Source organism: Podarcis vaucheri (genome assembly GCF_965113315.1).
Source record: "Podarcis vaucheri genome assembly, chromosome: Z".
Taxonomy (NCBI): domain Eukaryota; kingdom Metazoa; phylum Chordata; class Lepidosauria; order Squamata; family Lacertidae; genus Podarcis; species Podarcis vaucheri.
In genome coordinates, this window is record NC_138758.1 from 5,014,944 (window position 1) to 5,042,653 (window position 27,710).

Sequence of the window (27,710 nt, forward strand, 5' to 3'; positions counted from 1 at the left end):
TTTCCAAATCTACAATATCCTTTTTGAGGCAAGGAGCCCAGAACTGTGCACAATATTCCAAATGTGGTCACACCATAGATTTGTATAATAGCATTATGATATTGGCAGTTTTCTATTTGGTTCCTTTCCTAATAATGATCCCTGGCATGGAATTTTATCTTTTCTGCAGCTGGCGCATACTGGGTCAACGCCTTCATTGAGCTACTGACATAACCCCCCCAAAAAAGGGGAGACATAAGAGCAGCCCTCAAATATTTGCAGGGTTGTCATGAAGAAGGCAGAGCAGGTGTCTTTGTTGGACTTTGTTGGACAACAAAGCAGATTTCAGCTAAACGGCAGGAGAAACGTCCTAATGGTAGGAGCTGCTCTCCTCTCTGGAAGTATTATGCAGAAGCCAAGTAGCCATCCCTCAGGGATTCTGGAGGTGTGTCCTAAATTAGAGCTCCTGCATTGAACAGCAGGATTTATACTAGATGACTTCTAAGGTCGATCCCAACGCTAAAATTCTACGGCGGTGGAAAAACTTGCCTCTGGGTTGCCCTTCTGCCTGGATTTGTAAACTTGTTGCTTAGTGGGGCCAGCCTCCTGTGTTAAGCTTACACATCCAGCCACAAAGCGAGGCAGCAATGCCCAGTATTCATCCAGCGGCACAACCCAGACCCATTTGTGACAATTACCTCTTTGTAGCTGAGTGCCACCGATGGCCTGAGGGGAGGTGCGGGGCGGAGGCAACTTAAGGTCCAGGGCTTAACGATTTTGGGTGGCTCCAATGGGCCACGGGCTTGTCCAGTAGAGCTGAAAGTCTGGTGATAAAACAGTTATCATTTATTGATTTAGCTTGTTAACCTGCTGAGAGTTCCCACATCTTCCAAGGAAAGGAAAGAGGGCCCATTTTGGTTGTGCTGCCTCATTTGGGGAAGGGCACCCGCCTTGCAAGCCGAAGGCCCCGGGTACTATCCCCAGATGATGCTGGGAGAGAACACTGCCTGCAAACCTGCGGAGCCACTTCCAGTCAGTGTAGGCAATACTGAACTAGATGGCTCAACTCAGGATAATGCCATTTCCTATGTTCTTGATGTTCAGATTCCACTTGAGCTTTCACACAACATAAGAGCCACAAAGGGAAATATAGTCGAGCACAGCACATGTTGCTCATTTCCACTACAGTGGTATCTTGGTTCTCAAACTTAATCCATTTCGGTAGTCCGTTCAACTCCCAAAATGATTTGAAAACCAAGACATGGCTTCTGATTGGCCATCTTCACTCAATCGGAAGCCATGGAAGCCCGTCAGACATTTGGCTTCCGAAAAATGTTCACAGACTGGAACACTCACTTCCAGGTTTGCGGCATTTCGGAGCCGATTTGTTCAGGAGCCAAGCTGTTCAAGTACCAAGGTACCGCTGTGTTTGCAAACTTTTTTTGCTAGTCTCTCTCCCCCCCCCCCCATTTTTTGTTTCTGGAAACTTGCACTAAACTTGCACTATTAAATTTCCAGAAGTAGCAGAGGAATGGAAATTTTTGTGGAGTATCTGGAAAAAAACTGTAAACATGTGAAATTGTTGGTAGGATTAGGGTGAATTCAACAGTTTAACACATAGCAAAGGAATAAGGGATAGTGGGAAAATTAAAGGAACCAGGGAAGAAGGGAAGTTGTAAATGGCTGGCTTTTTTTAAAGAAAGATAAAAAGGTAAAGGGACCCCTGACCATTAGGTCCAGTCGTGACCGACTCTGGGGTTACGGTGCTCATCTCGCTTTATTGGCCAAGGGAGCTGGCATAAAGTTTCCGGGTCATGTGGCCAGCATGACTAAGCTGCTTCTGGCGAACCAGAGCAGCGCACGGAAACACCATTTACCTTCCCGCCAGAGCGGTACCTATTTATCTACTTGCACTTTGGCGTGCTTTCGAGCTGCTAGGTTGGCAGGAGCTGGGACCGAGCAACCGGAGCTCACCCCATCACTGGGATTAGAACCGCCAACCTTCTGATTGGCAAGACCTAGGCTATGTGGTTTAACCCACAGTGCCACCAGCGATAGGAGTGGGGAAATGTTTGTTTTAATGTGAATGTGGTTTTGTAACATGGAAAAAATATAATTTAAAATAAAAAAATCCAGAAGTGGCTTTTCACAGTTGGTGAAAGCTCAGCTATAATGTGGAAATCAACAATTAGGGAAACATCAAGGAAACAAAATAAGCAGCTGCAGCTTTATCCAACCCAAATAGTTTAATAAATGAGCACACAATCTAAGAGGCGTCAAAAGGGATCTGAAGGGCAGAGGGTGAAGGCAACCCATTCTCTCTTCAACATAGGATTCTGGTCATAGTGGATTTCCAGCACACTAGCACCCCCTGCAGGAACAGAAGGTGTGTTGCCTCCCCAGGAGCCTGGCACAGACCAAGATTGCCCCACTAAGCAGATCAACTTACAGAATGAGAGCCCCAGGAGTGTGTCTTGGAGAGGCTGCCGCTTGAAACCGTCCCCCTGGTCAGCCTGTGCAAATGGTCAAGCCAGTCGTGTAGATCCTGGCTGCTGTTGCAATGCACCGTAATCCGGTCAATCAGGCTCCCTGTACAAACCAGGTTAACTCATTTAAAAACAAGAATAATAATAGCCCACTCATTCTGTTTTGGCTTCAAGCACTTGTTTGCACAGCCAAGGCAGAACTGAATCCCACCCTCCCTCCCTCCCGGCTCATCAGCTGCTGCCACAAGTGACATCACTTGATTGACAGAAGGATGGGGCTTGTGGAAAATGGCGCCATGGGCCAAACTGGAATGCCCTGCCAGGTCAGGATTTTAGCCTACGGGCCAGAGGTTCACCACCACTGCAATATACCATTTATTTCCACTAAATAAGGCTACCAACCATGGTGGCAGCATCTTCTTTCCACTGCCAGAGGCCATCAGAAGGATTCAACTCAGTGTTACTGAAAATATGCACACTGAAACTCATGGACCTCAGTCTGTAATTGTTTTCAGTGAGTCTAATATGAGTAAAACTTAGCTGAATGCCACTTGGCATCTCTCTGAATACCAGTATCTCTGAATTCACAAGTGGGGAGAGTGGCTGGTACACTCACTTGCTGCTTGTGGGTTTCCCCACAGGATGTAGGCATGGCCATTGTGAGAACAGGACCTTTTGCCTGATCCAGCAAGGTTCTCCCGATGTTCTTACGTTCGATGTATTTTATATTGTATTCAGCATTTTGCATCATTGCTATATGTTGCTTCTTCTTTTTTTGCCTTCTATTGCAAGCCGCTTGGAGTATCTTTACAGTAGAAAAGTGGGTATATATATTCAATCTAATCTAATCAATGCATGCATCTAAGGCGCTAGCTGCACACTGACCTGAAATTTCAAAAGCATGTTCATTGACTTCCACATCTTCTAGTTTTGTGACCATCATACCTATTAAAGGGAGCTTTCCCTGCTCCCAAGAAAGAAAGAAAGAAAGAAAGAAAGAAAGAAAGAAAGAAAGGTATTATGTCAACGTTTTTCTGAGAAACCTTGACTGACTTTTTTTTGCAATATGTAAATTTTAGTTAGGGACTGCCACCTTATAAAAGAAACCCAAGTCAACTCATCAAATCAATTAGCTGAATATGCTCAAATCGGCATATGACTCAAAGAGTAGTTTTGAAAGGGGGGGAGCAGGGGAGCTGGGTTTCTTTGATCTTAAATGGTAGACATATACATCAGTGCATCTGAAGATAATGTGTGCCTTCCTGTGTAAGTGTGAAGAGAGAATGCCTGCTCTAATCTAGTGCCAGGTTTATGGTGCTTCCGTAAGTATTTATACAAAATAAAAAATAAAAAGTTGCATTGCTCCTTGGAAAGATTGGCTTCATAAAGTCTGGAATTTGGCTACACTGTCAAAAATAACATCTAAGGATGAGAATTGCAAGTGAATATGGAAATGAATTTTGGGGAAACCAGTTGCCCCTTATACAATATTGTCAAGAAAATAATTTATTCCCGCAAAAGCAAATTCAAGTAGATTTTGAGGGGGTTCTTTTGGAAGAAATATTGTCATTTCATCTTAAGCCATACTTTACTGTAGAATATTATGATTTGAAGTATTTTTTTCTGGAGCAGTTTTGTTGATTATTGTTAATAATTGTCAAATGAATAGATTTCTTTTTTCTTAAGGCAAACCTACCTCATTTACATTTCCTGAACTAATAAGGAAACTAAAACAGAGCTCTCCTTTGAAATTTCATGCTGCTTTCTAAATTTTGTGATTCAGCTCCCCAGGCAAAGTGTGCGCACACACAAAAAAGCATATTCTGCTGCAAATAATGTACAAAACTACATTATTTCAGGGAAAGCTGTATATATTAGGCAACCTGCTTACAGAAAAAATTGCACCTGTTAGGACAAGTGCAAGCGCATCAATGTATGGGCATTTTTGTGCAGACTTTTTAAAAAGAACGCCATCTCTCTCACCACAAATTGTTAATGAAATGGACTGAACCAAATGTAAGGTTGGAAAAAATAAAGAGTAGAAAGTGAAATTGACAGAACTGTCCAACTCCAGGTGCAGCTATGAATGGCAGGGGTCAATTAGCAAAAAGGCTAGAAAAAGTCATAGCCCCCCCCCTCTGGTGGATTTTTTTTTTTGGAGGGGGGACACGTGGCCATAATGCACAGTTGTCCTTCCAAAAAAAAGCCAAATTGCTGCAATCCCAAGAAGACACTACTCACCTGATACATAAACCCGCTCATCCGAGGACTGGCAGAGAGAATCAGCAGGACATTAGAAAACAACAAGAGGTATCTTTCTTCTTTTTCCTGAAACAAAAAAGAGAAATTCACACTGAGGCCCACCTGACTTAGGGCATATTGAATTTTTCAGTTTTCAAATTCCAGAAATGAGGAAAATGCTAAAAAGTTGCAACATGACTTGGGGACCCTAACCCTAACCCTAACCCTAAAAGATATTTTGCTTAAATTAATATAATTTTGTTTTGACCGGCAAGTAAAATATGTGTAAAACTGCACAGAAATCATTAAAAAGATTGCCAAGTACTAGCAGTTATAAATTGATATTAATATTAATATTATCAATATTATTTAGCAATGGCCAGCATTTTCAGAAGGCAAAATTAAAATTATTTGGGTTTCCAAAAGCAGTTTGTGCTCTTCTTCATCAAAACATAGGTTTACCAAGCTAACTGTTCTCCAAAAACTTTAGGAGATTTGAATTCCTCACACCTAAAAACACATTTTTAAAGACTCCTCACTGTAGAAATTTGCAAACATAAAGTTTCACCACCCCTAAAATGGCACAGCCTGCTGCTACCTGAGTCTCACACCATCACAAGCCTGGGAAGGGGTTGAATTAGATAGGCTGGAGAACTCTGGCAGAAATGTAAATGCGAGTGAAAATCCCCACAATCCTCTTGTTCATTTAAGGTCAGGGAAGGAAATCACAGAGGCAAACATGAGTGGTATTCACAGGTTGTCTTCTTCTTCTTCTTCTTTTAGTCTGCCCCTCTCACCTTCTCCCATATTGGACTTGAGATGTGTAAATGAGAGAAACCTCCTTTTTGGTGGAGCTGGGGGGAAGAGGGTCATACCAGGGCCCTTGACCACAGAGAACGGACAAAGAGGTGATGGAGATAAGTGTGCAGCCTTCAAGGTTTAGGATATTAAGTGCTGCTGCTCTCACCTCACTCCCTCCATACTGGACCAAGGCTTGTGACATATACAGGACGTTGCCCATTGATTTTATGTCTTCGCCCTCCCATCCCTGGATGGCCTCTGACAGGATCTGGAGCTCAAGCTGTTTCCTCTTCCTCATCTCCTGACACTGGAACTGCCAAGAGAGAAAAGAAAGGTTTTGGTTACAGATCAGAGGGCAAGCATAAAGAGTAAGGCAAAACACAAACCCCCGTTTTTCTTCCCTCTCCCAAAAAAACACAAAGGGGTGATAAGGGGTGATATGATAGCCATGTTCAAATATATAAAAGGATGTCACATAGAGGAGGGAGAAAGGTTGTTTTCTGCTGCTCCAGAGAAGCGGACACGGAGCAATGGATCCAAACTACAAGAAAGAAGATTCCACCTAAACATTAGGAAGAACTTCCTGACAGTAAGAGCTGTTTGACAGTGGAATTTGCTGCCAAGGAGTGTGGTGGAGTCTCCTACTTTGGAGGTCTTTAAGCAGAGGCTTGACAACCATATGTCAGGAGTGCTCTGATGGTGTTTCCTGCTTGGCAGGGGGTTGGACTCGATGGCCCTTGTGGTCTCTTCCAACTCTATGATTCTATGAAATGGGAGGAGAGGGAATAGATTTCTGGTTCTGGATGCCTCATTTAAGAACCAAGGGATGGCAACAAAGGTGGTTCGTGGCTCCAGTGGCTGCTAGACAAAACAGCAACGTTCTGCCTCATGTATCAGAGTCAATAGGCCTCTGTTGGTTGCTAGGAATCGCGAGTGATTCAGGTCCTGCTTCTGGGTTTCCCATTTGGGCATCTGGTTGGCCACTGAGAGAACAGGGTGCAAGACCAGATATCCCCGTTATACTGACCCAGCAGGGCTCTTCAGGTGTTCTTATGGTTAGCAGCGGCTCTCTGGGGTCTCAGGCAGAAGAGAAGGATCTTTCCTGCTCTTTCTTTGCGGAAATGAAGGGGGTTGAACCAGGGACCTTGTGCAGGAGAAGCGCAGCAATGCCCCCACTCCCCAGCCGCCTGAGCTAACTCAACGCCTCTTTTCTTCCCTGTTTTCAACCAACATCCACCTCCTTCTTTGCACCCAGCTTCAGAAGTCTCCTGCCCACCTTCCCACCACAACATGTGCTTCTTCTCTGATGAGGTTATCCAGACTGGGCTACAGTGAAGGCAGCGGAAGAGGCAAGAGAAAGAATCTTTGCTTTCCTAAGAACAGAAGATCGAGCTTTGAGTGGGGTAAGAGTGCCCCCATGTGGAGAGTTTAAATCCCCCCTTTTAAATCTCTACAGCTTCTGAATTTATGTGAGTGAACATTCCTAGGAAAATGCACGGGGGTGGGATTCAAAGGGGCACTCCTTACACATACTAGGGGTGGAAATGTCTGTACTGGGGGCCAGATGTGGCCCTCGCTGTCAGATTCTCCCCAGGCCACACTCCCTCCCCAGCAACCTCTCCGTAAGACACGGCCCTCACTTCATATGCTCCTTCAATATTTTTCTGCCTAGCTGGAATGTGCCCTGAACTCCAATAACTTGCTTGCCTGGATGGATGATAGAGGTGTTGGTGGGGGTAGAAAGGAGCATGCCATGGAAAGGTAAAATGTGCATTTGTTGCTCTGCCCATTATTGTCTACAGTCCCCCCTCCCACCACTGGCACGTGGCCCCAGGGAGGTCGCACAGAAGTGAACTGGGCCCTTGGGTGGGTTCCTTACTCCTATCCCATACAAATGGTGAATTCATTCTACAAGCATAGACCCACATCAGGGCACCATCCACGCGTAAGTCAGAGGAAGGATTAGGAAGACTCAAGGTTTGCAGAAATAAAAATAAAAATATTAAATATTATAATGGTCAATGCAGACCTTTATGTGTTGCCTTTCAAACAGATCATCTTATTTTCTGTGCAAAAGAGTGGGCAGATGATTTGATATGCTCCAATATATTATTTCAGAGTAGCTTAACTTGTGTTTTCCTTGTACGTAGCAGAACTTGCAACCACCTTCTTGAAACTGAAGCACCTGGTTTTTCCCCAGTTTCCCTAATTGCTGAGCTTTGGAACACACAGAACAATCTGTTCTCTGTGTTCTTCCTGTGCACATTCTCCAGAGTGACCCTAGGAGCCAATCCTCAGCGGCTGACTCACCTCCTTCCACTTTGATTGGCTGCAGGGTGAGAAGACACCTTCTCAGTGGCTGAAAAACTCCCCTTTCGCGCTGAATGGGCAGACATTGGAGATGGGGACCCCACTGCAGAAATAGTCTTGGGTTTTTGACCCTCCATTATCCCCCTAGGTTGCTCCACTCCTGGTGATGTGTGGCTCACAGAGCCTGCTTCCAAGACTTACCACAAGAGACTTGAAGGAGGTGATTGCTCTCAAGACATCTTCGTGGTCCGGATGAGCTTCCTAGGAAAAGAGAAGCTTTAGCGAGTGCAAAAGGGCAGGTATATCTAAGTGTGTGTGTGTGTGTGTGTGTGTGTGTGTGTGTGTGTGTGAAAGTGCAGCAGATCAAGGGGGCGTATATTAAGACCCATTCTTATTTTTTGGAATCATTTATATACTGAATTTTACCCCAAGGATATTAAGGCAGTTTACAACCATCTAAAACTGGGGTGGGGCGGTTCAGGACTTGTGGGATGGGTTTTAATGGATAAGAGAGGATATATTAATTGCAATTATCTCTCCAGGTGTCCTCATCTATAGGTTGGACGGTTTCAAAATCCCATCTTTGGCAGCAAAAGTAAAAGCATAGGAATTAGAGTTTAAAATCTTGTTTTGAGCAAGTCCAGTTAACGAAGTAAGCTGGCTCTCTCTTTCTTAGACACCGCTTAGCACAGAGCTAGGCAACAACCTGTAAACTAAGTTTAAAAATATGATTTACTTACTTTATAATCATGCATTGGTTCCCCCAATAGTAGCCATAAAAACTATGCAGACAAGGTATTTATATTTACTGCATAACCAGCTTCAGGCATGTGCCTAAAGCTGGGGCAAGTGGAGGCATGTCTGCATCCATCACTGGTCAAAGGAAGAGAGAGAGGGAAGAAGTTTGATTATAGAATTGTAGAGTTGGAAGGGACCACAGGGGTCATCTAGTCCAACCCCCTGCAATGCAGGAAAGTTTCGCACTACCTGGGGCTCAAACCCACAACCCTGAGAGCCTCATGTTCTACCAACTGAGCTATCCCAGCTCTTCCTTCCTCTGCAGAAGAGGAGGGGAAATGACATCACAGAGAACCCTCTCTACCCATTGCATTTCTATGGTCTGAGTATCTGCCTCTCAGCAATACAGCTCTGTGGTCTGAGCCACTTCTCACGCTTGCAAGAGCATGCATCAGTTATGTTTTGCTGCTAATCTTCCACAGGGCTGGGGTTCAGATTCCTCCAAGCCTCTCTACCAGCCCTGCTGTGTCACCTCCTGAAGCACTTTTGCTTGACTGCAATGTGCCTTGGACTCTGAAACTGCTTTTTTACTTGCCTGAATGGGAGCATAGAGGGCTTGAGAGAGAGTGCATGCAGAAACCAGCCTACTGTATACAAAGAGAACCTTCATTTCTCTGCCTGCTTTTGCCTCTGGACCTACCTGGTGCCCAGAAGGTAAGGTGAAACAAGACAAGCAAGTATTTGAGGCCTGAAGTTGGCTTACTTGTGTCGGCAAGAGCTGCAAATAAAAATCCACAGAGCAGGGGTGGACAACCTGTGGCCCTTGGTCTAATTTCACATGGATGGCAATGAGGGGAAAGTGGGGGGGGGAGGCAGAAAGAAAAGATTCCTGCATGGCAGGAGATTGGACTAGATGACCCTTGGGTCCCTTCCAACTCTATAATTTTATGAAAAGGAGAAAGAGGAGTTGAAGGAAGAGTAAAGGAGTGTGGCCACTTTGCCTTTGGCTCTGACTTACAATCCCCTGGGGAATGTGGTCTTTGAATGGCTGACCATACCCTGCTGTTGGGAGTTGGCCAAAAGTACCAGGGACATGATTGCTCAGAGGGCACAAACAAACCCTTCTTTTGCTAGCAGGTATGCCTCTCCCAGCCACTGAACTCACCTCCATGTGCCTCTCAAGCTCTTGCAGAAGGATGATGTATTTATCCAGTCGTGTGAATGGTTTGCTGAGGTTTGTGGTTAAGGTCAGTATCCCTGGGCAGGGGGCTCCCTGAATCTCCATGAACTTCTCCAGCTCATCACTGGAAGACAGGTGCACACAAAAAACATACTGAACAAGATGGACTCTTGCTCTGAAACAACATGGCAGCTCTTAGGGTCTCTAGCTGGCAGCATTCTGAATGGCACTTTTAAAACAAAATAAAATGTTTATGAGTTTAAAAATATACTGTAATTCCCAGATCTGGTAACTTATTGTTGCTACACGTAGATAAGCAATCAACATAAATATCATACCTTATAACATGATTTAATCACACCTAATCAGCAACAAGGTAATAGAGGAATAACAGGATGTGCCAAAATAAAAAAAAATATTCCAGTAGCACCTTAGAGTCCAACTAAGTTTGTTATTGGTATGAGCTTTTGTGTGCATGCACACTTCTTCAGATACCATCTATGGTATTGTTTCGACTGCGGCAGACCAACACGGCTACCTACCTGTAACTAGGATGTGCCAAGTTTAACTTGCCTTTTCATATTCTCCATAATTCAGGATTTTAGAGTTCCTGGATTGCACAGGGCAGAAGGGGGGATTTAAAAGGGAAGGAGGAAGAGGAAGAAGACAGGGAACGAGAAAAGCTAATAGAATAGTATTTTAATTTTTACCTGTGCTGAGTCAAGACGTTGACTGCAGAAGGGTGGTTAGCACAATAGGTGAGGTACAGAGACCTGAACTGGGGCATCAAGCTTATGAAGCAACTCCCCACTTTTTGCTGGTGCTCTGGGAGCCTGCAGGTAATATACAAGGGAAGGGTTTCAGAGCAGGCTTCTGTGCAATGGTTAAGGGAATGGGGAGTTGGTCAGGAGGTCATGTCTTGCACCTCAGTCAGGAGCTCACCTGGTTAGCAAAGCGCAATCTCCCAAGTTCAAGCCCTTGCCTACACCATGCATATGAGCAAGCAAGGCCAAGAATTTGCTAAAGGTCACAGAATCTTTCCAAAGACAAGAAAGCATTTGTAATCAGGTTTTCTTATATCTAAGCAAGGGTCAAGCAAACCCTTCCATTTCCCCCCTAACCTTAAATTCAGTTTTCCATATTTCAGCTTATATTTTTTTTAAAAGATCCCCCGAAAGATATGTCAGCGTGTTAAGTTTACATTTCTCCTGGTAGATATAGTTTTGTGCACAATTCTGCCAAGTGTGCACCTCCTTGTGAGCGATTTCCCCTAGAATAAAGCACTTATGGATGGGATTTTCATGAATGCATGCATCCAACATTTTTTGGTTGGAGAACTGAGTTGGAAAATTCAGAGAAGTGAGAATTTTAAAAGGCTGGCAGTACTTTGGGTTGTGCATTGCTCTGGCAAGTGTGGCTTAGCCAGGCTCACATTAAAAGCTGAACTGATATGAATTTCTCCCTCTTCACTACATATATTCCAACTGGACAATCCTTTCCTCTTGACCCCACCCCTCCCAATTAGCAGGCTTCAAAGAATTGGGAAACATTTGCCCGAATGCAATGTCAAGCACTTACTGAGCACATTCTTCCAGCACCTGGTTGAGAGTTTGCTGAAAGGTGCAGATTTCATCCACATTTCCAAGTAAAGATGCAATATCCATTGCACTCAGCCTAGAAGAATTCAAATACCAAGACAGTGGGCAAATAAAATCTGCTCATTAAAAAGCACTGAAGGAATATGGTGCTTTCATTTCATGTAATAGGAAGCTTCCATTGGGCATGGGGAGGAAAACCTTTTAGGGTCCACAGGCTGAATCCTTATCAGAATCGGCCTTGTGGGTCAAATTTGGCAGGCAGGTGAAGCCACACACATTGTCAAAATCCTTTGCAGGGTTCCCAACCCTTTGCAGACTAGTTTGTCTCAATTTTGGGAGCACTGAGGACAGAAGCTACAGGAACCAGGAGACACTGGAGAAGAAGGAGAAGACAAGGAAGAAGAAGAGGAGGAGGAGGAGGAGTTTGGATTTGATATCCCACTTTATCGCTATCCTAAGGAGTCTCAAAGCAGCTAACATTCTCCTTTTCCTTCTTCCCCCAAACAAACACTCTGTGAGGTGAGTGGGGCTGAGAGACTTCAAAGAAGTGTGACTAGCCCAAGGTCACCCAGCAGCTGCATGTGGAGAAGCAGAGACGCGAACCCAGTTCCCCAGATTACGAGTCTACCACTCTTAACCACTACACCACACTGGCTCTCCACTGGAGGTTGGAAGCGGGTGTATGGGAAGGTTTGCAGAGTCCACTCTGCACTGGTCCTTTCAATCTTGGGCATTGGACATTGGATCAGCATGGAGAGGCTTCAAGGAGAATCACTGGGAGGAAAAAGCAGTTTCTTCCCCTCCTTGAGCTCCTGCTACCTTGTTCTGTTTCAGCAACAAGCAATCAAGAGGCTATTTTGAGCTCCTGATTGTCCCTTTGAAGCCTTGCCCTTTCCACGCACTCCACCCCTGACATCACACATTGACACCTGTCATAGAGTGCATGGGTGGGCTTTCCTAAAATGGGGAGGCATGGTGGGTCAAGTCCAGTCCAAGGGTCAGAGGCTGCCCAGCCCTGAAACAGACTGTGATCATATCAGTTACAATGTTTTGATCACCAACAACCTGTTCCTTAATTTCCACAACACACTTGAATTTTGAGTGTATATCACTCCTCCTGTAATAGGACTCTTTTGTCCATTTTGGGGATAAGCTTAAGTAATGGAAAAGAAATATAACATTTAAAATGAACCTTTAAAATCTGTGAGTAGGGTGTTTAAAAGTTTTAAAGCTGTGTCCATCACTAATGACTTTTGGATTCAGAGATGCACATTCAGGTAAAAATATATTTTAAAGAGTCAAGTCTAACCAGCGACAGGCTTTGGAGCTGGGGAAATCTAAATAGTAAATAACCGTTCAAGAATTTGTACAAATCAAGGATTAATCTCTACCCATCTTAACAGAAGACTTCAACTCAATAGCAAGTTGGATCTTACTTGTCATAGGACTGGAGAGGTCTCAGGTACGTTCCCAGAAGCATCTGCAGCTCCTTGGCATAGTCCCGTTCTGTTTCCAGAATATTCTGAAGTACCTGTAGCAAGTGAGGGTGTGTGTGTAAGAAAGAGAGGGGGAGGGTGTTTTGAAAACACACACACACACACACAGAGAGAGAGAGAGAGAGAGAGAGAGAGAGAGAGATGTATCAACCCTATCAGGGCTCATCCACTTGGGCAGGTAGCCCACCTAGGAGAAGGGAAACTCTGGTCCTAAACCTCCACTGCCTTGTGAGATATAGTCAGGACAAGAAATCTACACAAATCCAGAATGGAGACCCTAAGATGGTTGGGTGGTGCCTTGCATGCCTCCTTTCATCAACTCCTGCAGCCAAGCGGGTGCAAACGCCTTGCTCTGCTTTCCTTTGGACCATATCAACAAGGCCAAAGGGGAGGTCTTGTCCTCTGGGCAGCCCAGCACCTCCAGACACACTGACCAGGATTGCACCCCAGAAAAGTCATTTGGTGCTGCTAACACAGCAGTTTGACTTCACCTCTGGAGGCGTACTCCGTTGTCTCTCGAGACAGATGGATGCTAACAACAACCAGGAGATGCCAGGGATTAAATCTTGGGGCTTTCTGCATGCAAAGCAGATGTTCTGCCATTTTCCTACATTTCCCCATGAGACCAGCATATCATGCATGAAGGACTTTGCTTTTGGGAAGCTTCTGGGTTTGAACCTGGATTTATTTATTTATTGCATTTAAGATGGAGGATTTTAAAAAAGGAAAAGACACAGCAGCTGCTGGAGTGGGAGGTGGGAAGGTGATAACCATGGGGTGTGGAGGGAGAATTTAACCCTTTCCTCCCTGCTGTGGTCTCTCTTCAGAAGCTATAATTTTCCTTCTCTCTCATAATCCCCATAAAGCGGCATTCAGAGGCAGAATCACCTCTGGCAGCGGTGGTGGAACACAGGCATCATGGCTAGCAGCCCCTGACAGCCTCCTTTTCCACGGATTTGTACAATCCTATTTTCAAGCCATCCAAGTTGGTGGCCCTCACCATCTCCTGGAAGAGCCAGTTCCATAGTTTAACTATGCAGTGCATGGATAAGTGCTTTATTTTCTCTGTCCTCACTCTCCCAACATCCAGCTTCCTTGGGTGTCCACAAGTTCTAGTGTTGAGGGAGAGGACTGAATTCTGCAGGCTGAGCACCTAATTACTGCACCATAAAGCCTGTAGCTCCGATGAAGGAACCAGCTGAAGCCAAGGTGCTAACATTAGGGCCAGAATTTTCCAGGGATCAGATGCTGTCCGTAAGCCAACTCTATGCCCCTTGCATGCTATGGCAATCACTCCATAGTTTAAAAGGGCACTGGTCATTGGTAAACAAAAGGATATGCAGAATCTCCCCCACTATTCAATCCCTGCTCTCACAATCCGGCTCAATCTCTACTTCTGTGAGGACACGGTGGAGGAGCTGAGTTGTTCTCTATAATGAAACAGGGCAAGTGGATACTCCAGCTGCAGAGATCATGAAGATCAGACATTGGGTCCTAACTAAGTGCTGCATTTTTTTGCATAGTGCTGGAAATTGTAGCTCTGTAGGGGAAAACTACACTTCCCAATATTCTTTCTGTTTCTGTTCAAAGGACTCTGCTTGTGCTGGAAACACCAAGCCAGGGAATTCAACACAACGATACAGATCTATTTTAAATGCCAATGTATTCTGCCTCCTGGTTCTCGAGGCCCACTCTGTTCTAAGTCCGGAGCATTTTCCTACCCCATTAGTGTCACATCCTGTGTGTCAAACTCAGCCACATAGCACCAAGATGTCTTAATGGTAGGTCAAGCAGATTTAGAGAGAAAGGGAGGGTAAGCAGAGACATACAAAATGATCTCATTAAATGGGAGCCCTGCGGCAGATCGCTGGGGTAGCCAAACTTGCTAGCTTCTGCCCAGATGGCTGCTTGCCAGCATTTCTCAGTGAACTTTAGATTTCAAAGGAAAGATCAGGTTCCCCTGCCCCAATATTTAACACACATGGACAGGCTGTGACACTGTGCTTGTGCAGCCAGTAGACTGCCTCAGTCTGCCTTCCATGCTCCACGTCATGGAGTAGCTGGATATAGGAAGGGGTTAATTTTCTTCACTAATGATCATATTTACATGATATGACTGTGTGATGATTTTATGTATGATATCATTATGTGATATCATATTATGAGTGTGTGATTGTGTATTATGATTGTGTGATATTATGATTTTATATTATGATTATGTGATAATATTATATGTGTGTGTATGATATTATATATATAAATATTCAGCAGGAGCATGTGGTTCGGACTTTGCTCCACTCTTAAATCATTCTGCGCATGGCAGAATGCTTTCGTAAATGCCTCCAGGGGGAGCTCTCACGTCTGGTCACTTCCAGACTGTGGTGATCTTGGGATTCAGTCACATCCAGGCAAATTTAGATGAAGCAATCAATGCTCATTCAAAGGCCCTGTGCAACAAAACCTATTTCCCCTTGGAAAACTGGACCTTTTGCAGGAAGGAAAGTGATGAGGAAAATGCAGTAGAAGGTAGGGTAACAGTTGCTTGATGCATCGTCGTCTAACCTCCTCCCCGCAAACAAGTCAGAATGAACACTCAGTAAATAATTCCCTCGAAAAGTTTTTTGGTACTTCTCTAAATCTTGTGGCAAAACATATAATGCATCTTAAAAATAAAGAAATAAATATTTACTTTTTTTTTTTACTTTATGTATAAATGATGACAGCAAATGTTCAAATGCCTTGAGGGAAATATGCCCCCATTTGGAACTCTTAGTAACTTCTCTGGTTCAAATGAGAATATCATAAGACCTCAAGGACTATACCTGCAGTCTTCCAAACAACAACAATAACAACAACTCCCCTGTGAATAATAAGAGTAATAATTCTAATTAATAGTACTGAGTGATAATGGGGACTTAACGAACTTACCACAGCATAGTAATTTTTGGTGAGCTGAGGGCTTTCAACTGCTTTCAAAGCTTTTGGAGAAAGTGGTTTATCTGGAAGAGAAGCAGTGGGAATTGTTATTCTGTCAGGTGATGGTGAGAAGAGATGGCATCTCAAGCAAAATTTAAACAACTGTGCAGGCAAGAAACAGATTGCAATCGCCAGACTGTAGTAGTGACTGATGTTGACAATAGGTCCTTTCATTAAAGCCAGCAAACCACAATTTTTTTAAACCACCCAGTACAACCCTGGTGTACCAGGGTGACTCTCACATTTGTAAAACTGGCCATATTCCAGCTACACAAAAGCCAGAGGTTTTTACATTTGCAACCTGTTAGCGTGACAGAACCCAATCTTTGGAACTCCCTGCCTATTGACATGAGGTGGGTTCCTTCACTGTTTACTTTTCGATTCCTGTTAAGAAAGACTTTTGTTTAGGAAAGCCTCTCCAAACATGTAGAATGCTGACATGTGCCTTAATTTGGTTTTTAGTTTATCATTGGATTTTATTATTTTTTAAGATTGTTACATTGTTGTTTTTAGCTGAGAATTTCGTTGTTCTATTCTTTTTGTAAACCACTTTGAGGTTGGGTTTTTACAATCAAGCTGTGTGTAACTTTTATGAAATATATAAATCTCAACCCTCCCCTTGCCCATCTCTCATCCAAGCAAGGAAGCAAATAAACAAAACAAAAAAACAAAACAGCAACAGCAACAACAATAATAATTTTATTATTTATACCCTGCCCATCTGGCTGGGTTTCCCCAGCCACTCTGGGTGGCTCCCAACAGAACACTAAAAACAGAATAAAACTTCAAACATTAAAAACTTATCTAAACAGGGCTGCCTTCAAAGCTTTTCTAAATGTTAAACAAAATAAAACAAACAGAAGGAATTATTTAAGGGCACATTCCAGCCAGGCAAAAGCAGTTGTAGAGAATGCAGAACAAGGCTGTTAAGCCGTGTGGCCTGGAAAAAGTAACGAGAGCCTTGTTTAGCCCCAGGTCTGAGCTTATCCGTTTCGGATTTCCTTGCTCCTTTTATTTGCTTATTTGTATCCATACTTGTACCTGTTCGATTGCAATGTTATTATATATTACATTGCCAATTTTTTAAAGCATTGCTGTAAGGACAGCTCCCTGCCCCAAAGAGCTTGCAACCCAGTGTTAGAAACCTAATGCATAAAGAGCCTATGGTTTGTTTGCCCAGAGAACAAGGCAGAAGTGAAAGCAGCAATGAGCAGAGCCATCTGATTTCCCCCCAGGGTCACACTCTGCCTTTATTTATTGCTCATTCCCTTGCAGTGCTTCCTGGCTCCATAAGAGGGCAGCCCCTGTGGCACTTCCAAGATGACCCTAGAAGCAGGACAGTGGCAAGCCAGCCTTTGAGCCCCCAGGACATCCCAGGATGCCAAGAGAGATGACCATCATATGACAGCCATGCTGGAACAGATCAAAGCCTGTCTTGGAGACGTTGTCCTTGTGGGCGGGAGTATGATCACCATCTCAGTAAGAGCTTTGCTGACCTGATACAAGGAACACATGACTCGATGGCTGTAATGATAAACTTGGGGCTGTTTGGCTTATTTCCTTAAAGCTGGGTGACAAACCCAAATGGTCCATTTTGGAACAGGAACAAGGAAGCATTCTCTGCTCCTTACAGTGACAGACTGAAAAATATGAAAGCACAGCCAGGGGGCCTGGAACAAGATCCTTAAATCGATATCATCACCATCCCAATTTCAACGAACATACAAAGAGGCTAGACCATATGAAGGTTCCGGTCTTATTGAGATATAGCCAGCCACACGGTTTAATGTAGGAATGTAGAATCTGTGGTCCTGCAGATATTGCTGAACTACAACTCACATCATCCTTGGCTAGATATGGGGGTGAAATTTGGTCTGCCACAGATTTTAATGCAAACCTTCCTGATTTGTACCTATCAAAACAACATGGGAACTGGAACACAGCCATCCTTTGGTATTTGCAGTTTTTCCACATTTTGTGATACAGTTCTACAACCACTGTGCACAAAAGGCACACAATAGGGGGAAGTGTGCTCTAAAAATCATATAGTAGGGAAAACAGCAAAAAAAATAAAATGCATTTCATTTATTAATCTTACATCCTGCCCATCCAAATGAATCATATTGGGGGCAGCTGCTTACAAAAAGTATGCAGCCCCATAAGCGGAAGAAGAAAAAGAGTAACAGTTAATATTAATACCAATTAATAATAGGTTCTCTTACCAGTAGATTTAATTTCTCTGACGTAGTTACTGGGGAACCAGCCTGTCTTCCCATTAAGGGTCCCCTCCCACCAGCCTCCTTCCTCGACCCGGGTGACGTTAATGATGTCGCCTTTGTTGATTGACAGCTCGTCTTCATTGGTCTGCTTAAACTGGAATCGGACCTTGACCAACATCTGGTGATTGCCATTTTCAGTCATCTCCTAATGCACAGGAACATCAAGATAAATGATGATGGAAACAAACAAACAAACAAACAAACAAACAAACAAGGAAATAAATGCTAAGGCCGCTTCTCAGCACTGCTGAAGGGTAACTCTTTGTTGTCAAGGAGAACATTAACAGCTGCTTCTACAGCTCTGGATATCTAATCACACCAATCTAGCATCTAGGCAGCTATTCCCAGGTCTGCGCTCTATGGAGCACCTGCAGCAACAGGGGGTCACACACTCCTTCCACCTGCATGGAAGCTGCCGCTGTGCTTTCCTCTTCAATCCCCTCCTGGTTCTGGGAGACAAGGGTGCAAGAAAGGGCGGAAAAGCATCCAGCCCTTCACTTGCCCAACCTGCCTCTTCTTCCTCTTCCTCCAGTGCTGCACCCTACAGCTCTGAAGCTTCTCCTGTCTGTGACTTTTTCCTCCCGGCTGATACAGTTCCCCACAAATCCATAGTCAGACTCCAGCCCCGTGCACACAGCATCCTGCCAGCCCCTGACAATAAGTTCTGTATGTTCTGGGTAGGCAAGTCATTGCGGTCGGGGAAAATAAAATCATAGAATCATAGAGTTGGAAGGGACCATGAGGTTAATCGAGTCCAACCCCCTGCAATGCAGAAATCTTTCGCCTAACCATGGGGCTCAAACCCACAACCCTGAGATTAAGAGTCTCGTGCTCTACTGACTGAGCCATCTCAGGTTCCTCAGCTTTTAAGCAGCATTTTTTACTCTCAAAAGTGCTCTGCAGAAATGATGGATGTCAGAAGAGCCTTGCCAGATCAGGAAGCATCCTGTTCTTGCAGTCGACATCCTAAGGGGGCAACCACAGGCAGGATTTGAGCTCAGCAACAACACTCCCCATTTGTGGCTCCCAGCAACTAGCATTCAGAGGCAAAACTACCTTTGAATGAGTGGAGGTAGAACATCTCAATCATGGCCAGTAGCTGTCTAAGCTGAAAGGCATCCCTACATTCACCTGCTTCAGCTATGCACTTTCACCTGCTCTTGCAACAACCCTGTAGGGTAGACCCATGTTAGCATTCCCATGCTGCAGATTTGTGGGGGAGGTTTTCTGGTGGCAGTGGCATAGTGTGGGGGGTGCAGGGGGGCCGGCCGCACCGGGCGCAACATCTGGGGGTTAGGGTTAGGGTGCGCAAATCCATGGGTTAGGGGGCGCGAATTACTTGCCTTGCCCCAGGTGCTGACAACCCACACTACGCCACTGTCTGGTGGGGTGGGGAGGAGGCAGCAGCTTATTCTTGGGGAAAGTGGGCTTGAAGCTGGGAAATTTCTCTGCCCCTTAGACCTTCCTGCCCCCCCCCAGGCCACAGAACTTGCATAGGCTGAAACCTTAGACTCCTTGCTTCTTCTTCACTTTCTGTCTCCCCAGGATCCTGGGGTAGATTTTGAACAAAACCTACCACTCCTTTTGACTGCCCGTGCAGTGCTTTCGGCGACTTAGGAGATGTTGTTTGCATCGAGGGATGGCCGTCACCCGCAGAGGAACTAGGCGGCAACAGATTGAAGCATGGCCTGGTGGCGCTCCGATCTGTTTAAAGACAAAGAAAACAAAATGAATACTGTAAAAGTCAGCACTGGGAATGTAAGAAGAGCCCACTCTGCAGGATCAGGCCAACAGCCCATCGAATCAATGCCTGTTATGGGAAGCCCATAACTGGGGCTTGAAGGCAGGAGCCCACCCTGGCTGTTGCTTCACAGTGGCCAGTATCCAGAGGTTTCCTGCCACATGCACTGGTTTCTTCAAGGCTGGAGTACTGCAGTGCTCTATGTGGGACTTCCCTTGCACTTGATCTGGAAGCTGCAGTTAGTGCAGAATGCTGCAGCACGATTGCTGACAGAAATGAGGCCTTGTCAGCATATAATGCCTGTGTTCAGAGATCTGCAATGCTTGCCAATGTGCTACTTGGCCAAGTTCATGGTGTAATAATAATAAAAATAATAATTTTATTTATACCCCACCCATCTGGCTGGGTTTCCCCAGTCACTCTGTGCAGCTCCCAACAGAATATTAAAAACTTCCCTACACAGGGCTGCCTTCAGATGTCTTCTAAAAGTCAGATAGTTGTTTATTTCCTTGACATCTGCTGGGAGGCCATTCCACAGGGCAGGTGCCACTACCGAGAAGGCCCTCTGCCTGGTTTCCTGTTGCCTCACTTCTTGCAGGGAGGGAAGTGCCAGAAGGCCCTCGGCGCTGGATCTCAGTGTCCGGGCTGAACGATGGGGGTGGAGACGCTCCTTCAGGTATACTGGACCGAGGCCATTTAGGGCTTTAAAGGTCAGCACCAACACTTTGAATTGTGCTTGGAAATGTACTGGGAGCCAATGCAGATCTCTCAGGACCAGTGTTATCTGGTCCCAGTGGCTACTCCCAGTCACCAGTCTAGCTGTCACATTCTGGATTAATACCTTCAAAGGTAGCCCCACGTAGAGCGCATTGCAGTAGTCCAAGCGAGAGATAACTAGAGTATGCACCACTCTGGCGAGACAGTCCGCAGGCAGGTAGGGTCTCAGCCTGCGTACCAGAAGGAGCTGGTAGACAACAAAGCAGTGGTTCTCAAACTTTTTTCCTCTGCGCCACACTTTCAGATTAAAAATTTGATCATGCCACAATGACTTTTTAATTGATAAGAAGTACATTGGAAAATGAAAGAACTCCCAGCAGTGCTTGATTTATAATAGAACACAACGCTGTGGGTTAAACCACAGAGCCTAGGACTTACCAATCAGAAGGTGGGCGGTTCGAATCCCCGTGACGGGGTGAGCTCCCGTTGCTCGGTCCCTGCTCCTGCCAACCTAGCAGTTCGAAAGCACGTCAAAGTGCAAGTAGATAAATAGGTACCGCTCTGGCGGAAAGGTAAACGGTGTTTCCATGTGCTGCTCTGGTTCACCAGAAGTGGCTTAGTCATGCTGGCCACATGACCCGGAAGCTGTACGCCGGCTTCCTCGGCCAGTAAAGCGAGATGAGCACTGCAAACCCAGAGTTGGCCACGACTGGACCTAATGGTCAGGGGTCCCTTTACCCTCCAGTATATTTATCTGATGCAAATAGGGACTTCCTAAGAAAAAGCAGGACATTCCGGGATCAAATCAGAAACCGGGAAGGCATCTGTAAATCTGGGAGTGTCCCTGGAAAATGGAGACTCTTGGAGGTCTGATACCACCCAGTGCCTACCTACCAGCCAGCAACAGCTCATCTTTTCATTCATGTTAATCATCCTACGCAGTTGCCCTGGGATGCAGAAGGAGATAAGCTGCAAAGCCAGGTGCTTTGCAAAAGAGCTTTGACATTATACTCAGTGATATAACCTTATAGCTGGTGAAAACAGGAAAACAGGATGTGTATTAAGAAAAATATATCTGATTACCCACATGACCCGGAAGCTGTACGCCGGCTCCCTTGGCCAGTAAAGTGAGATGAGCGCCGCAACCCCAGAGTCAGTCATGACTGGACCTAATGGTCAGGGGTCCCTTTACCCTTTTTTACTTTATAATCATGGGACATCCAGGAAGTAAAAGAACAATGCAGCTGAGCTACGCAAGAACATGAATCATTCCCAAAATATGATGTTGGTTGTCCTGCCACACTTGCCATCCTCTCCTGCCACACCAGTGTGGCACATCACACCTTTGAGAACCACTGTTATAAGGCTCTTAACAACTCACCTGCAAGATGGCTTTACTCACATATATGCCCACTCAACGGCTTCAAACTGTGCAACCTGCACTGTTACAGGTGCAACATAATACTCATTCTGCATTTATAAGAAGTTGTTATTTTAGTGTGACTGCACTCATTCTTTGGAACTCCCTGCCTATTGATCTAGGCAGGCACCACCTGTTAAAAACATTACTTGCTTAGAAAAGTCTATCCAGACATGCAGAATGTTGAGGTATGTTTTAATCTGGGTTTTAGCTTAAACATTAATGATTTATGAATGTTTTAAATCATTTTTACTGATAATTTTATTGTTTTATTTTTTACATAATCCTCTTTGACTTTTTTTTAACAATCAAGGAGTATATACAGTGGTGCCTCGCAAGACGAAAAGAATTCGTTCCGCGAGTCTTTTCGTCTTGCGATGTTTTTCGTCTTGAGAAGCACGGTCCGTCGCAACTACGCCTGTTCAAGCGGCTTTAAAAAAAAAGCGCAAGACGTTTTCGTCTTGCGAAGCAAGCCCATAGGGAAATTCGTCTAGCGAAGCAACGCAAAAACGGAAAACCCTTTCGTCTAGCGAGTTTTTCGTCTTGTGAGGCATTCGTCTTGCGGGGCACCACTGTATATGCATTTTATGAGTTAAAATAAATTTAGCCATCTTGGTTAACATGCACAGTGTCATGAATCTGCCTAATACTCTTTTAGCCTTTCTGTGATAAATTGTAGGGAGGCAGGAATTGTGGACCACTAAAGAAGACACCCCTAGGTTGAAACATGTTTGGTCTTACTGTTTCTCACACTCATTCGTGGATCAAAGAATTCATTTGGCTATATTATTGCATTTTAACTATTTGTATTCATTATTTTATTGTGTCATTTAAATATATTTTAGCTACTGTGGCATTAAAGTCTGCACAGTCATCTCTTTAGCACTTCTTTAGCAGAAGTTATGTTTCAATTTCTATTCGTACTCCATTTAGGGTTGCATGCAGCTGATCCACTGAGATGAATGAACCCAAGTTACTCGAGTCCATTAACTTCAGCGGGTCTCCTCTGAGTAGGACTAGCACTGGATACAAACCCTATGGTTTTTGTTTGGTTTTCTTTTAAAGCCCAGTAAGTCTGACGGCTTAAATTCTCCACTGATCGGAAATCTCGTAACAAAAAGTTTGTAGGGTCATGGAACTTTTGGTTCACCTATCTCAGTAACGTTTCACATGGACTGACAGCAGCTCTCCAGAGTTTCAGGCAGGAAGTGTCTCCCACTCCTCCTTCTGCATGCAAGACACTGAGCCACATTTGCTCCACCACTGAGCCACAGCTCTTCCTCTACAGTATGTCATGGGAACATCGGGAACTGCCCTATCCTGAATCAGACTCTGTGTCCATCTAGCTCAGTAGTGTCTACACTGTGGGAGTGTTTCTCAAACTTGGGTCTCCAGCTGTTGTTGGACTACATTTCCCATCATCATCTCCGACCACTGGTCCTGCTTGCTAGGGATGATGGGAGTTGTTGTGCAACCCAAGCTTGAGAAACACTGCAAGTGGCTTGCAACACCTTCCAGGATTTCAGATGGAGGCATATGCAGCCCTACTTGGAGATGGGCCTTTGGGGTTCAAATCATGCACTCTCCCTCTGACCTATAGCAAAGTGCAGACTTGTTCCCACATAAGACGGGGCATGTTCTCACACACCAAAGTGGCAGATTCCTTGGCTAGGTGGGCTAGGGGTGGAAGGAGAAAACCCTGATCTGTACCTCCCTGCTCCTGCCCTTGCTGCAACTATACCAAGCTTCCCGGGGGCCTCTCCTATGGAGAGCGATTTTGTTGCAAGCCATTTCCAAGATCAGGGGAGGGGAGGGGAGGGTTTCTTCCAAAGAGAGCGGGTCGAATTGCTCACTGCTCTGCATGATTTGCTTGCCAAACAGGACCCTGGATTCTGGCAGAACAACGGATTGTACGCAAAACCCACACTCTGCACACGACTGAAAAACATGCTGACATTTGATGCAAGTCACCACAGCTGTTTGCGGAGAAGTGGGAGGGATCGCAGATGGAGGGGTTCTGTTTCCAACCCACCGCCCTTGCACTGCCGCCTTCCTTCCACTGACTGTGAAAGGCAACCCTCCCCACAACACATCAGTGCTATATACTGCCCCCCCCCGAATCTTGCAATCACATTCTATGCAATGTAACACTCTGGAGTTTCATTTCCCCCCTCGGATTCAAAGGCGAATCCTGAAAGATCAAACTACCGAGCTTACATCGTGCGCTCCAAGGAAGCTGCTTACTGAAGATGCATCACGTTCACAGCCCACGTTATTTTCCCTCCAGGGTGGCATGCTGCCAAGGATGGCTTGCTGTTGGAGGGCAAAGGATGATCCAACCTCGCACAGTTCCTGCTGCTCAAGGGCTGCCAGCATGTCGTTTCATGGGAACACAGGAAGCTGCCTTACAGACCATGGGTCCATCTAGCTCTGTATTGACTACACTGGCCGGCAGCTGCTCTCAAGCATTTGAGACAGGGGACATACCCAGCCCGACCTGGAGATGCCCCGGGGGATTGAACCTGGGCCTTTCTGAATGAAGTGCAAGTGTTCTAGCATTGAGCCTTAGTACCAGAAACGAAGCTGCCTTATTCCAAATCGGACCATTGGCCCATTTGGCTCAGGAGCATCTGCACCAGTTGGCAGCAGCTCTGGAGCATCTGAGGCAGGGACATGCCCAGGTCTATGGACATGACCCGGATTGAACCTGGGACCTTCTGCAGGCAAAGCAGATGCTCCATCACCAACCCTAATTATTAGGGGGCCTAATTATTATTTCTTCCCCTTTTTATTATTTCTTATCAGCAAGGTGTCACACCCCAGAAGACAGACCCCCTGTGATGAAGAGGAGGAGACAAGGAAGTCCCGAGGGCAGGAATCACCTCCAGAAGGCAAAAAAAATGAGAGGCACAAATACAAGATGGGTGACACCTGGCTTGAGAGCAGTACATGTGAAAAGGATCTAGGAGTCTTGGTTGACCACAAACTTGACATGAGCCAACAGTGTGACGCGGCAGCTAAAAAAGCCAATGCAATTCTGGGCTGCATCAATAGGAGTATAGCATCTAGATCAAGGGAAGTAATAGTGCCACTGTATTCTGCTCTGGTCAGACCACACCTGGAGTACTGTGTCCAGTTCTGGGCACCACAATTCAAGAAGGACACTGACAAACTGGAACGTGTCCAGAGGAGGGCAACCAAAATGGTCAAAGGCCTGGAAACGATGCCTTATGAGGAACGGCTAAGGGAGCTGGGCATGTTTAGCCTGGAGAAGAGGAGGTTAAGGGGTGATATGATAGCCATGTTCAAATATATAAAAGGATGTCACATAGAGGAGGGAGAAAGGTTGTTTTCTGCTGCTCCAGAGAAGCAGACACGGAGCAATGGATCCAAACTACAAGAAAGAAGATTCCACCTAAACATTCGGAAGAACCTCCTGACAGTAAGAGCTGTTCGACAGTGGAATTTGCTGCCAAGGAGTGTGGTGGAGTCTCCTACTTTGGAGGTCTTTAAGCAGAGGCTTGACAACCATATGTCAGGAGTGCTCTGATGGTGTTTCCTGCTTGGCAGGGGGTTGGACTCGATGGCCCTTGTGGTCTCTTCCAACTCTATGATTCTATGATTCTATGATAAGGCGCCACCCTGTTGGAACCCTCAGTGTAAGGGGACCCCCAGTAGCTCGTCCAGCGGCCACTGATATCCCCAGACATCAGAGACTCCACCTTGACCTGCCTGCAGCCTCCTTCAGGTGGCTCTAGCATTTTGCTGGTCTACTACTCTTGGTCATACAGATCCAGCCAGAGGTCTCCATGGGTCTAGTTCCTTGCTCGAACTCTCACTTTGCTTTCCCAGTTCTCTGTGTGAACTCTGCCCGGGGCAGGATACCTGATCCTCTCCTGCACACATCTATAACTGGGGAAGGGCAGCACCTAACATTGCCTATGCATGGCTTCCTCATAAGTTGCTAGCTCTCACTGCTGAGATAGACATTATCTTCTTGTAAAGTTCAGCATATGCATTTTGATAATGTTGCCCAACATGGGGGGAGCAGGTTTCTGTCTACATTTGAATACCACTAGACACCATTTTGAATCAAGATGGTGGACCAAACCATTCCAAGCTTCACGGGTTTGGACACCTCTGAAGATGCAGTCACCCCATTTGTTGTGATGGTTCCTGAAATGGAGGAGTGGGAATATATTTGGATATCATAAGGCACCATCTGGTATCAAGATGACCCATTCAAAATTGCACTGTTTTGATTTTTTTCTTATCATACCTGAGCAATGCTAGGCACTTTTTGCTAGTAATATAATTACACACATATATACATGGCTGTATGCCACTATGTTTTACTCAGAGCAGAGAACAAAAATACAAGGTCACAGGAATTCAAGATACAATGAAAAGATTTCAAAAATAATGACTATTTTAATATGCATATACTCCAAGTGCATGTTTAAATAATCATTATTTATTATTTAGCAGGTTGAACTAAGTGACCATTATAGTCACTTCCAACTCCACAATTCTATGATTCCATTATATCCTTTATTTGCTTTTGGTCTTTTGGTATTCATATTTGGGGACCTTCTTTTTGTTACTCAGAGTAAAAATAATTAAAATTAATGGACCTAAGTAAATAGTATCCATTAATTTCAATGGGTCTCCTGTGTGTATGAGTAACAATGCATATAACCTCTTATATATCTATGTTAGCATATGCAAATTCTATGCAGGTTTTGCATTGTGGGCCTATGCCTCAGGTATTATAAGCATCTAACAATGCCCCTCTCTGTCCAAAAGATATCTCTTCACCATTTCTCGATAAGCTGTACTGAACTGCAAAGGTCTGTGGTTTCATTGCCTGTTTCCCAGTTCCTTCCGGCAGAAAACAAAAGATCAGCAACCACCAGTATCTAAATACCAACCACAAATACAGAACTCACAGCCGTAACAAGGCACTACCCTGCCATGCTTTCTTCCAAAGAGTCCATTGATTTATTCTAGACAGAACTCTGCAAGCAAAATGATGCATGCTGAGACACTGGAGCCAAAGTCTATTATTAGAATCTGGTTAGAATTTAGCTGAAACGTCTGTTCGGCAACATACATTGACAATTCACTGTTTGCATTTTGTAAGGATTTAAACTTTAAACATTGGGTTCCATTGCGCTTTGCCAGCCAGACAACTCGGCAGGAAGGGCACTGCTTGCCAAATATCTGGCAATAACAAGAGCTTTGGATTTGCTGCCTTCTCCAGTAACAATAGGGTTGCATTCACACGTGGGGTTTATTTTGTTAGTTTTACTTGTTCAGGGTTCAGCCACACTTTTGCATGAGAAGCTGATCGTACTGCACACCAATTAATTCCCCCTGGTCTGAGCGCTTTTCTTGTTCCATGGTTGAACTTTGCAAAAACCCAGTCTTACCTGCTGAACTGAAGCTTGGTTAAGCAAAAACTCTCTCTGGATTTTCCACAATTCAGCAGGTAAGTTAAGATTTTTGCAAAGCACAGCCATGTAATAATGAGAAAAGGTATTGGGCCCAGAAAACCATAAAATGGTAGTGTTAGAAGGGACCCTGAGGGTCATTTAGTCCAACCCCCAATCAGTACACAATACAATCAGAATACAGATCAAGCAAAAGTGTGGACGAACCCTGTAAGGCTAATGCTTCTGCCCCCTTTCACACCGGAATGCCCATTTACAGCTATGTCAAGCTAAATTTCACTCACACCAGTAGGCT

General features: G+C 45.0%; 1 protein-coding gene across 2 annotated transcripts in view; it reads right to left on the bottom strand.

Moving 5' to 3' along the window:
* ARHGEF6 (Rac/Cdc42 guanine nucleotide exchange factor 6) overlaps positions 1-27,710 on the bottom strand; it is a 75,627-nt gene that overhangs the window by 20,361 nt on the left and 27,556 nt on the right. For both annotated transcript variants that reach the window (XM_082207238.1, XM_082207239.1), the window contains 13 exons: positions 19,661-19,788; positions 18,028-18,229; positions 15,758-15,828; positions 12,770-12,864; positions 11,314-11,409; positions 10,446-10,568; positions 9,721-9,859; positions 8,019-8,078; positions 5,674-5,820; positions 4,707-4,793; positions 3,351-3,429; positions 2,429-2,568; positions 678-803 (listed from right to left, as the gene is read on the bottom strand). In XM_082207238.1, coding sequence (XP_082063364.1) covers positions 678-803; positions 2,429-2,568; positions 3,351-3,429; positions 4,707-4,793; positions 5,674-5,820; positions 8,019-8,078; positions 9,721-9,859; positions 10,446-10,568; positions 11,314-11,409; positions 12,770-12,864; positions 15,758-15,828; positions 18,028-18,229; positions 19,661-19,788 — 1,493 coding nt within the window. The remainder of the gene's footprint in view (positions 1-677; positions 804-2,428; positions 2,569-3,350; positions 3,430-4,706; positions 4,794-5,673; positions 5,821-8,018; positions 8,079-9,720; positions 9,860-10,445; positions 10,569-11,313; positions 11,410-12,769; positions 12,865-15,757; positions 15,829-18,027; positions 18,230-19,660; positions 19,789-27,710) is intronic.